Source organism: Eretmochelys imbricata, chromosome 2 (assembly GCF_965152235.1).
Source record: "Eretmochelys imbricata isolate rEreImb1 chromosome 2, rEreImb1.hap1, whole genome shotgun sequence".
Lineage (NCBI taxonomy): Eukaryota > Metazoa > Chordata > Testudines > Cheloniidae > Eretmochelys > Eretmochelys imbricata.
This window is the reverse complement of record NC_135573.1, coordinates 206186118-206199175: the sequence shown is the minus strand read 5'-3', so window position 1 is coordinate 206199175 and position 13058 is coordinate 206186118. Positions and strand designations below refer to the sequence as shown.

Sequence of the window (13058 nt, the reverse complement as noted above, 5' to 3'; positions counted from 1 at the left end):
AAATTTAAGAGAATTAGGGTTTATATACAAACATGAACATAGAAAAGCAAGGATGAGAAAAGGGAAAAACAAGAAACAGAGGAAGGATGTGAAGAAAAAGATTATGACAAAATAATTACCAGTACATTTTCCCCCTCACTGAATTTTCCCTCTTCACCCATCCTGCCCCTCTCTCTCTCTCTCTCTCATGGAATCCTTCCTTTCCTACACACACATTTATAAATGTTCTATAATTCTGTTTGGTTTTTAGTCTATTTTACAAGCACCCATTCAATAATGTGCCTCAGTTTAAGCAGGTCAGTAGTCCCATTGTCATGTGTTTTAAGTTAGTCAAATCCTTGAACACTTTGTTGAATGGTGGCCTGAGTGACTGGGGAACATGTGTGGAGAGTCTGAGAGGCAGGCCAATGCACTGGGACTGACTATGTACCTGTGAACCCAACACAGAGTAAAACAGTAAGGTCCATTGATGAGATTTCAAAAACTACAGAGGGGAGCATTCACTTTCATACAAATGGTATCAATAGGAGTCCTCTCATGGAGTAAGTGGGGAACACTCTCTTCCAGCTTCAAGCACTTCAGCTGTATTGCCAGAGAATACAGGACACTACAAGCTTTTGGAACAACTACAATGCTGCTGAATGAACCCAATCCTGAGATATAACATCTTGATAGAGGTGTGGAAATGAAGGACAAATTGCTGTCTTCAGCAGCTCTTCCCAAAATATCCAACTCAGAGTTTGGACCATCCCTAGGATGGCCAGCAACCTGATGATTTTAGGGTTTCTGATAAGAAGATGGTTCAGAGCAGAGATGCCCCTCAGATTCCCATCACTTCTGCAAAGTTGTCATTCTGCAGGACAGATCATCAAGAGATCATACTCTCCTAACAAGCCTGAGCACAGCCTGGAGAGTGGGGTGCTCAGAAACTGGCTTGAGCTGAGAAGCAGTTGGGGAGGAGGAGGAAATGACTATGCAGCAAGGAGCCAGAATCTGAGATTGACTGGATAGCTCAGCCGGAACATAGGTCATTGTGTAGGGGACAAGGTGGCAGAATTACAGAGGAGAAGCCTAGAAGAGGAGCAAGGGAATGGACAGATCAATTAAAACTTTAGTTTTTACAAAACTAAACTACAGCCAATGTATTTCTTAAAAAATAAAAAGACACAATTTTAACCTAATCGAAGAAGAACGCATGCACCCTGAAAGTCAGGGACTCTGGCTGACCTGTCTAGGAGAAAGGGTGAAGCAGAGAAGACCAAAAATATCCCAACCCTTCTGACTTCACACCCAAAAGTTACAGAACTGTTTGAAAACTCATAAAAAAGAGAGTCTGGCCTTTTGCTCGCTGCAAATCCTCATACAGGATCTAATTCTATCTCCCATATAGGCTGTGCACCATATAGGCTGCAGGAATCCTCAATGGCCATTTACTGTGTTTCAATGAAGGGACCTGACTGGCATTAAGGAACAAAATCAAGGTACTCTCCTGCTTGTTGAAGAAAAGGAGAACACATGGTTAACAGAAAAATCCTTTCCACATATTGGGCTTGTTGCCATTTCTTAAGCAAAGCCTTTTCTCCACCCTGTTGCTAGATGATTTCCTCTATGATCCTGCAAGAAATACTGACACTGCTCTTAGCATATCCAGTATAGTAATGTTCAACCCCAACAACATGGAGGTATTCAGCAGTGCTGCTCCGAGGGGCACAAGCATGCTGGAGAGTTGTAACTGATTTGCACATAGTGACAAAATGAGGACAGACACTTGAACAGATTTTAAGCGGCAAGCCTCAAGACCCGGTGGCCCCATCAGCATCCCCATGCGCCCTGCTCCTCTAGAGCAAGGAGGGTGAGGGGAGGTCCAGCATGGAATCCCTCCCTAAGGGGGCTCCTGCTCCAATAGTGGGCAGAGCCCCCATGCTGGGGGGGGGGCAGGCATGTGACCCCCACGGCAGGGCAGAGACCCGTGGTGGGACAGACCCTTCGCCCCAGGGAGAGGGGCCCCAGAATCCTTACCTGTCCTCCTCTGCATCCTGAGAACTGCTGCTGCTAGAATAGTGAGTAACCTTGTTGCTTGTGAAACAGAGCTGAAAGAGGCTCCACATGGCCTGTGCTCTAGAATAAATCCTGGAGCTGGGGGATGTGGACTAATCAGCACCCCTATCTCTCGATTGGCCAATGGGTGCCCTCAGCAACTATGTCCCTCCCTTACTGCTGGGACTGTCCCCCATCACCACTGCCCCCATTGAATTGGGTGGGTGGCATTTTTACTGATCACCATCTGGTTTAGCACAATTTGAGGAATGGGTCAAGGAGGTAGAAACCATAGAAGACACTTCCATCAACAGTGAAGTGTCTGAAAAATCTCATTTCTCTTGGTATACAGGATGAGAACGGAATGCAGCTGCTTTGATGCAATCTGGCCCAAGTCCTAGAAATGGCTGAACCAGCTTTCTGTGCAAAGGTAGGAGTAGTAGACTAAGGACTTATCTAAACAGAGAGTTAGTATTCAGCAAGCAGGGGTGTAAATCTGCAGTATCCCTATTGTGTTGAGTGGACCCTGCTACCATGCCCTACGGGTTCTAGAGTGTGCTTTGATCTACTGCTCTTTGAAATCGCAATAAGAGGAACATTCCTGCAGGGCTTTATAGACATTTTCTAACTCTCTAGTTTCTGAGTCTAATATTATTATTAGATTTTACTTATACTACAGTAGAGGCTTAGAGGCCTCAACCATGATTACGGGGATATACATACCTATAGTACGAGACAGTCCTTACTCTGCAGATCTCACAGTGTAAGGGTTTTGTTTCGTTTTGGTGATGTAATGGGAGTGTTTTCTTTGGTTTTGTTACCAGAAGATGCACTGCACAATTAAACACAAATGCTCCTGGTATTTAAGACATCTGAATGTTCACATGCTAGCAACACAAATGCTTAGAAGCACTGACTGTATCATAGCTGGCCTCAGAGTGCTAGGTGCTGTGCAAAGGCGTAGGAACTATATACGGTATTAATAATTAATACATGGTACTAATAATTATTAATATTAGTAAGCCATAGGAACTATATACAATATTAATAATTAATACATGGTACTAATCTAGGCTCCAAGCCCACATTTGGATCTGCACCCTCATGGAGCCCCTTTAGCTTCAATAGCGGTAGGCCAAGTTCTCTACTGTCATCCACATGGCAGAAGGTGAAATCCTGTCCCCACTGAAGTCAATGGGAGTTTTGGCATTGACTTCATTGGGGCCAGGATTTCATTCCAGATCTTTATATTCTTATTTCCAATACATTAAACATCTAATGCACATAACCAGGAGCCTTAGGTGTGAAACAAGTGCAGACAATACTGGAAAACAGGATTTTTTCTCTTTATATTGTGAAGTAACACACCACTGTGCTATTTATACATGGGCGAGTCTACATCTAGTTTTCACAAAAAATGTGTCACACATTATAGGTTTTGCAGCTGGGTTAATTTGCTCTCAATAGGCAATTAGGGAAGTTAGAGATTCTGTCAGTCTGAAAGACTAATGAGATGATTCCTTGGACGTTTAAAAATATGTTTTTCAAATTACACTCGAACTTTGTTAATTCACACCGTTAGTCTGCACACTCCATAGTTCATATACAAAAAATGTGGCATTCTCTGCCTACTTCTCAGCACAGATTTAATAGCAGAGCTCTGAAGATAGGTCTCATATTAATACGTTTTCATTACTTTTACAAATTATCCTACAGGAGAACATCTACAAATTTAACATAAGGTATTATAATTAATTATACCTAAACAACACACCTAATAAATTCATACGGGTGAAGATGTTTTTAAAAACAAGTAGCTGAAGTTCGGCTTCTGGGCATACTGGATATGTTTACGCTGCAGCTGGCAGCAAGCTTCGCAGCCCAGGTAGATAGACTCACACTAGCGGGGCTTGAGCTAGTGCACTAATAATAGCAGGGTGGAAGTTGTGGTTCCAGCGGAGACTTGGGTTAGCTACCCGGGGGTTGAGTGGGCTGCTGGCCGAGCCACAACATCCACACTGCTCTTTTTAGCACATTAGCTCAACCCGGGTAGCATGAGTCTGCCTACCAGAGCTGGGAGGCTCACTCCCAGCTGCAGTGCAGACTTACCCATTAAGGCTGTTGAGGCTTGATCCTGCAAGGCACTGACTCAGTGGCGCACATAAGCACATGTTTAACTTTAAGCAGCTGACTTCATGGGACTACTCGTGTGCTTAAACAAACACGTGCTTAAGTGTTTTGCTGGATCAGGGCCAGAGTGCTCAGCACAATGGAGAACTGAATCCCAAAATATGTGACCTGATTTTCAAAGGGGTTGAGCACCCACTTGTTCAGTGACTTGATTTACAAGCCTAATTGTAGGTCCATACTTTTTTAAAATCCTGGCCATAGAATATTTTGTGGTGAATTATCTTTTTTTTCCTCTTTTTAAAAAAAAAAAAAAAAATCGCGCTCCTCATGAATACTGAGCCTCGTTAGTACTGTACTTGGACATGTGGCCTAAGAAAAACCCCAGTTGCTGCAGGTAGTGGGGTTGGGTATTCAATAGCTGACAGTCATTCCTCTGATTCAGCACTAATCCAATCCAATGAGCTAGCCTGGTGTTAGAAAGAACTATACTGTAGAGATGCCTGATAGCTGAGCTACAGTAGGCTGAATTTCTGGTTAACTAGTTATATCAAAACAGTGTACCCATCAAAAGATCTCTGAGCTCTTATTCCTCCTTCACTGAATCCTCAACTTGTCTTAAAAGAACCTCATCATAATTTTACACTTCTACCATCTGCCTTACACACACCCAGCTTATTCAAGTCATTCTCATTTTTAGCTAAATTCTTTCTAATACGCTGTTATGATATTCAGCCTAACAGTTGGCTGTGCTATATGATTACTTCATTGTTAAAAGTATAACATATGGAAAATACATTAAAATACCTATGAAGATGAAAGAGCTTTACATTTTTTTAAAAAGAGTCCATGTACTTTAAAAAAATACTTACAAAACAACTAAATAAAATGCCATTAGAATCTAAACTGCCTTAATTGAGTACATAACACTTGCTGTCTCCAGTATTTGTGTGACTTTTTTTAGTGCCTGTTTCCAAAGGAAAATTCCTGTTGTGTGTGTTGACTGGTATTAGCAACAAGCTGAGCATTGGCTTTTGTTTAACATTTTGTATTCTTTTTTTAAGAGCAGTATCAGAAGTGTGGGAGATTAACGGAGCAGTTTGGGTTCCTCAGGATTCTTTCACCAACCATACAGGTGCAAATTGATACAGCCTGTTGCTGTATTAGCATGTACTACTTCACCCTATACTGTGGAATACCCCTGGGAGAGACCAGACAGCAGCTATGCATGCAGGAGCGAAGAATCTGCAGAAGCTAGACTCTTCATGGACCAGCAGAAGGAGCAGAGGCAAGGGCTGTCCATGTGTCTCTATGGTCAGTGCCTTCTTCCACGGAAGTAGTAGGAAACTCCAGAATTTGAAACCCATGGAGTTTCCTTTCCCTTTTGTGGGTTATTCCACGTAGGGGACAATGGGGCTCTAAATTATTTTGGCTGTAGCAGGAACACCTGCTGACACAAAAAGGAAGGTGTAAATTTTCAGAGTCAAGGTTTTGCCTGTGATTGCATTTCAAGCACTAGGGCAAATTTGGCTGTATAAAAAAGAATGTCAAGACTATTAGAATTAATTCTGAACAGTGGGTATGCTATTTCTCTTGAACTTGAAAAGAGCTAGTTAAACCATCATACTGCATTAAGCATGCAATTACCATTGGGTATCAGAAGTACTTTTGACTTCAGTAGAACTCTTACAATTTACACTAGCTGAGGATCTTCCCCCTAGCAATGAATGTGTTTTTCATTAACTGATAGATTAGCTTCACTTTTTTTGTGTTGCACATGGTATTAAATCAAAAGATTAGATACTGTGTAAATTATGGCCCATCATCGGTGAGAGATTTATTTAGGAAAAATTGCTGCACAATTTGCTGCTCTGCATTACCTGAAATTCTGCAGCTTTCAGATTCCTGAAAATGCAACAAAGTCGTCTTGGTTTCAACCTAAAAAATATGCTTTCTATATCACTGAAGTGCCCAGATGCTTTAATTTGCTACTAGAGCTACTAAATCATTTTTCAAATGGGATCCTGAGACTGTACTGTCTGGAAAGGGTTTTGGGAGAGGGGGAAGGTAGAGAGAGAGGGGGAAACCTGTTGCAGCTGTTTTATATTGCTTAAGTTAGCTCTCATACTGTAGTTTCAAATAAAGAACCAAGGATTCTTTGTATCTTTTGGGTATCTAAGAAATGTGCAATGATTTCTATATCAAAGCATATACATAGGTTGAGAATTTTAAAGCAGTGCTTTGAAAACCTCAACTGCAGCTTTTTTATTCTTAAAATATTGCTATTGCGAAAATCTTTGGCATATTTGGCATATTATCATATCATATTACCCACTGCCTAGATCTTGGATTCCTAAAATCTTAAAAAATCCATGGTGTAATTTTTCTCCTGTTTAAATTAACTATTAAATGGACATATGACATGGTAAACTGCTTATATTATCACTAATTAGAGTATCCACTTATTTTACATTTTTGTAACGATTTTAAAATGTGCTTAACTTCTTTGAGGCCTAATCTACCATAAAATAATTACAACAGTTGAATATAGGCATACTTGACATGTATATGTATTCAGGTATATTTAGTACTCCGTATTAAGTACTGCACACACCACAAAATTTTGGATTGTATGGATTATTTGTTTGTGAATATACATAGAAATCTAAAAATAAAAAATGAATTTGCAAATTTGACAACCCAACATTTGCTTTTTAACTCACTGAATAAGCCAGCAGATAGCCCAATAATGCACCAGTTAGCTAGCTGTGGGTCCAAATAAGATACAGTCTTTGATATAGGATCAGCGTGGGCCACCCATTTAAACTTGACCCTCACATCTCCCTTGCAAGTAGAGAGACTGGCCAATACCTGTTGGTGTGCCAGACAGATCACCAATACTTGCTGTCAGAGTGCAATGCCAGAGCTGGCTACCCCAGCAGGACCATCAGCTGCCGAACTGTATCAGGCAGCGAGTATGATTAGAAACCTCTTAAAATTATAAAATTGTTTTAATTTTAATGGATTACACATTAAAAATGAGAAAAGAAACCAGAGCCAGTTTTGCATAGGAAGTTGAGTGAAATGCTCATTTTTCAAATTTTTCAAATATTTCAAACATTCCTGACCTTCCCTCCCTACCCCCGCAACCCGCAAACTAAAAAAATAAAAAGAGAATTACAAGTGAGTCATTTAGAGAGAGATGTTGGGTGAGATAATATCTTTTATTGGACCAAGTGGTATTGGTGAAAGAGACAAGTTTGCAAGCTACACAGCGTTCGTCTTCAGGGCTCGAAAGCTTGTCTCTTTAACCAATAGAAATTGGTCCAATAAAAGATATTACCTCCCCCATCTTGTCTCTCTAATATCTTGGGACCAACACAGCTAAAACAACACTGCAAACAACAACCTGAGCCATTTAAAAGCCAGTTGGTAACATTAAACCCCGCTTCAGGTTTTATAACTAGGTCAAAAATTCACTCCAGGTTGAAATTTATTATTCCAGGCTAAGGCCTGGAATAATTTCTTTTAAGTTCATTGTGGAAATCTTTAGGAGGAGAGGTTGACAAAAACAAACACACAAACAAACCACCCAATACATAGAAGGCAGTGGCTTCAGATAGTTTTTTGGCATCCCTACAATCCCAAAGTAGCTTTATTTTATTTAAAAAAAAAACCAACTACAATAACAACTAAAGAAACACCTGAGACTTATTTTCCATAGAAGAAATTAACTATTTTTGCTATTTAAAAAAAAAAAAAGGGGGGGGGACCATGTTCTTTCATTTTAAAAATGAGTTATCAGTCTATTACTATCACTGAAAATTTGAAAAAGATTATTATGAAGTCTTACTATAATTTTCAAAGGGACATCAATGATCTGATTTAACCCGAAGGCAAAGAAATTAAGGGTGGAAACTTCATCCTTCACCAACACAGACATATATCAAAAACTATACAAAAATATTAACAGCTTGCGTTAAAGATAGATATCTATGTGAGTGGGTCTTTGATTCTGGACTTTGCTACCCACCATGGTCTGCCAGACCCCAGATTACTTAATCTACTGGGCATGCTGCAACACTCATGTTCAGTTCCACACATCTGGGCAGGTTATGAGTAAGAGGAATTACATTTTTGTGTGTGAAGCAGAAGGGGTTTTAGTTATGTTATTTTTGCTGCTGGAACAAATTTGTATTACGGTATTTACTGTAAAGGTTACATTATATGAGGGCCCCGAAGTGCATCGTGGGCACCGGGTTGTTCTGTAAATCTAAATCAATAAATAATGGAAATTGTTCTTCATTTCTCCCCAAATCTGCTACACAGTGATGCTATGGGATGTTAAAACCCACACCTTAAGCAATAGCAATGGAGCTACGGAAGCATCAAAGATTACACTTGCAGTGGTCACTACAACATAATTGCTAAGGAACACGGGTAGGTTGCCTAACTATCCTTCTAGGCATTATGGGTTCTGCTTGGCCATGTCTTCCTGCAGAGCTGGCTGCAGTAGGAAAATGAACTCTTTCCTTCCTGCTGCCCTCCCCAGTGGAGGAGCAAGGCCTAGTGGGTTCCTTGCCCAGTCAGAAGACCCTGAAAATGGAGGTAAAGGGAGGCACACTGAAGGGAGAACATTGGATCAGCAGCCATCCATTATCTCCCTAATCCAGAAGGAAGCAGGAGGAGGCCACTGAACCTCCCTGAAGACTGGCATTAACTATCTCTCCTGAGTAACTTTTAAGTTGGGCTGCATTTGCATTTTCCCCAGTTCCCCCAAAATATATTTCATTTTATAACAAAAACCTGTGGCTTAGAGCAATAGTTTCATAGCAATCGAAACATCTCAAAGATTTATTTCAGGTCCTGAAAAGTTTTAAAGATGATAGAATTGGAAATTCTGAGGGGAGGCTGCTGAAATGTAACTTAGTTGAGAGTTAAGAACGTCAAATTCTTTAAGAAAGAATATCTGTTTTATATATGAATTTTGCTACTAAGCTATTACAAATTCTGACCTTGGAATGTTGTCTGAATGTGCAACTTGGAACAGAAAATTCAGAATGTGGAACCTGGTATTATTTATAACCCGGCAAACAGGACTCCCAGAAACGAGCTCGTTAGCCGAAACAAGCTGATCCTTCTAATACAGGTAAAACAACCTTCTAAATAATCTAAATGTTTGAAAAATATATGCAATCAAAACAGCAAAGTACTTTGGTAGACAGAAACCAGCTTCCTTATTAATTTTTAACATATTATGGAATATGGTTGAAACAGCAGATAGCTAACCAGTGTTCTTGACAGACACACAAAATTACACATCCTGACTACATCATAACTTCGTCTTTTTAGTGGGGATCGCTAAAAAAAAGCAGTAGGTTAGAATGATTCCTCAACCTCTGCAGCAAAGAAAATGATTCAATTTCTTCCAAACACTATTTACAAAATAATTATTAATAAACTCCTTTCTGAAATGTGAATATTCTTATGTAACAAAGAACATTTTAGCTACACTGTACATGTCATATTTTGCATATATGGGGACATTTACTAGTCCATTCATTTCACAGCTCTCCAGACATAGAGGTCATGCACATTTTTCCATGTAATCATTAATACCAAAACATTAAATAACTTATGGAAAACACATTACATAGCAATATATCAAGCTGAGGGCGTTCATGATGTTTTTTCAGTAAAATGACTGTGCTGGGTCTATACTTTGTAAAATGGGATAAAATATATTCCTTTTCTGTTACACTATTGGTGACAGATTCCAACAGTTTCCATTATATCTTCCTGTATTCAGACGGTAGGGCAAGGTGCACAGAATAAGATACTGAAGTACACTTATTCTGAAGCATATCCAGAAACAGTGGGCCAGATTCCTAGCTGGTGTAAATCAGTCTAGCCCCAGTCTCGTTGATGGTGAGGATCTGCCCAAGCATGTCTAGCTGTTTATAACTTTAAATCAATGCAGAATAAAACTGGCACTGGAAAGAATTCACTACAATGAATTTTATTGCTGGGATGGCTATTTGGGTTTTGCTTTTGAAGTGAAGCTCAGCAAAAAGGAGGCAGAAAAATCTATAAGAAAATTCATCTCCAGTATCATGCTTGTTTTTTTTCTTTGTTTTACTGCTTAATTTTATCCCCTCCAAGTTCAAAAGTAAGTGGGACAGACTTACTGCTCCAGGTGCAAGAAATCCTTGCATCTGTGACCCACTAGATGCACATATCTCAGGATACATTTTACCCAAAGAAAAAAAAACAAAACTCCACACAACCCCTGGTACTATAAAGAGACAGAAGTGGGGAATTGTCCCAAGAACGTAGTTTTGCTTTTCATTTTGTTAGCATCCAGATACCTCGGTGATGGGTGCATTATAAATAAAGTATCTACATAGGCAGGTAAGATTGACTGTACTCAATAGTCAGTTTTGAGTTGTATGCCTCAACCATCCAGAACAAATATTTCATACTGGGGTATAATCCTAGACTCAAGCAGTCAGTCTGCTCCTTCTTAGTAGTGGCATCTTGGATTTGACTTCCAGTTTGTTTCTCCCTTATGAACTAGCCCACATAATCCCATAAAGCCCATCTTTAAGTATTCTGTTTGTTCTCCAGTTAGGACTGTCCACATTCAGAGGCTCTACTGGTTAGCTGCAAGCCCTGCGGTTGGATGGGGATTGCAAGTGTTTTATGTTGCCACATCCCCTTCTGCAAGGGCTTTCTGCCACAAGGGGCTCTATGTTACTCTGGAAGAAGCTGGCATAACCTTGCGTGAATTAGGTTCACTATGAATACAGTCAACAGATGAGATTACACTACACTTTCTTTTAGATCTCAAGAGTCAAGTCCTACAGGGTTTGCCAGCACTTGCAGTTGTATCATGAGTGTCACCACATTTGGTGTTTTCCATAAACCACACTTCCTTTGCACATATGAGAATCTCAGCTTCCTTAAAAAAAAAAAAAAAAAAAAAAAAAAGCTAGCCTTCGTACTTGCGGACAAAAAAGCTTGAACATGTGACCAAAGCACACTCCCAAAGTTCAGAAACAGGAGGCAAATAAAAAGAACCCAAAAGCTGTGTGTGTGTGTTTGGGGGGGGGTTATTTTGTTTTTAAGACTCACAATTTTTAAGCCCATCTCATGATTTTTGTGTGCCTGACTTCTGATTGGGAGTTGGTAATACTGCAGCAATGGATACGCCTACAGTCTATTGCGACTCTCTCTCAGCAAAGGCAAAGGACTAAGTGAAGTTGTAGCTCCTTACCTGTTGGTGTACTGCTACGAAATGAGGAGGAGGGAGTGATTGGGGGCGTGACTGGAGGAGTAAGGCTTCCACTGCTGTGGCGGGGTGGAGTAGATACATTCCCACGGGACACTGAACTTGACAAAGTCAAAGAGAGTTTAGGCTGAATCTTTTTCTTCAAGGATTCCTGCTCACGGCGAGCTGCATCAGTCATAAATCTAGAACAAAACCAACAAAGATGAGACAAAAATTACAATTTTGAAACAGTAAATTAGCCCTTAGTAATAGCATTTCAAACTCAGATATGAGAGATGTATTCCACTGCAAAGTAGACAGACACTATAGGTGTGAAACGGCTTTGGCATGTTGATCATTGATAAGTTGGTCTTTAAACTAGTTGGTGAGGGGAAAAAGTTGGGAGAGACTCATGAGATCTCCATGCTTGGCTTTAATACACAGGAGGGGGAAAATCTGCTAAATGAAGATATGGTAAAGATAATGTAACCCCAGAAGATAAAAGTATAGACAGCACAGTGACATAAGTACAAATATTGATTAGAGTAATAATCAGGCAGCTGTTACACTTAGTGAAAGGGCTATACCTAATGTGGTTGCAAAACTGGGTTTAGGTCCAAGGGAAACAACTGAAATGCGTGTACATGAATGCAAGGAGTCTAGGCAATAAAAAATACGGGAACTGGAACTACTGGCACAGGAGGTCAGACTGGATATTATATTACAGAAACATGGTGGAGAAGCACTCATGACTGGCATACCGGTACTAAAGGGTGTATGCTGTTTAGAAGAGATAGGAATAAAGGTGGTGGGGTAGCATTATACATTAATGAGGTGGTAAGCTGTAAAGAAATAAATGTGACAGAATGGACAAAACAGAAAGAGTCAAAATCATTTTGGGAAAGGATTATAAAAGAAGTTTTGTTAGGTTTAGGAATTGACTCCCAGGGTCAGACCCAGATATGGATAGAGATCTCTTTAAAATTATTAGAGAGATAAATACTATCGGATATTATGTCATAATGGAAGACTAACTTCCTGAATATAGACTGGAGAATAAATGCGACCATACTGGCAGTGCCCAGTTATTCCTGGATGGGATAGATGACCGTTTTCTTCATCAAATCACCACTGAACCCACAAGAGGAGATGTAATTTAGACTTGATTTTGGTAAGCAGTGAGGACATCATAGAAGAGCTGGTTGTAGGAAATCATCTTGGCTTAAATAATCACAAATTGATTCAGTTTAAATGAAATGGAAGAATAATCAAAACTGGGTTGTCAACTGTGCTATTTGATTTCAAAAGGGCAGACTTTAGGAAATTAAGGGAATTAGTTAAAGGCGTCAACTGGATTGAACACCTCAAGGACTTAAACGTGGAGGAGGTTTGGAATTTCTTTAAACCAACTATACAAAAGCTGTCTGACATTTACATCCCAAGCCAGGGGAAGAAAACTTGTAGGGAAAGGGTCCAGACCCAGCTGGATGAATAACTACTTCAAAAAGATTATTAGGAGTAAACAGAGTGCCTAGAGGGAATGGAAAAAGGGATTGATCAGCAAGAAAAGTACATCTTGGAGGTTAGAAAATGTAGGAATAAAGTGAGAATTGCTAAAAGGCAA

The 13058-nt window shown here is 39.9% G+C and overlaps 1 protein-coding gene across 1 annotated transcript in view; it reads right to left on the bottom strand.

The window, feature by feature from the left end:
• The window catches only part of JAZF1 (JAZF zinc finger 1), a 278603-nt gene that overhangs the window by 32823 nt on the left and 232722 nt on the right, over positions 1-13058 (bottom strand). Inside the window, exon 3 of the mRNA XM_077811340.1 lies at positions 11441-11637. Within this exon, the coding sequence (XP_077667466.1) occupies positions 11441-11637 (197 nt within the window). The remainder of the gene's footprint in view (positions 1-11440; positions 11638-13058) is intronic.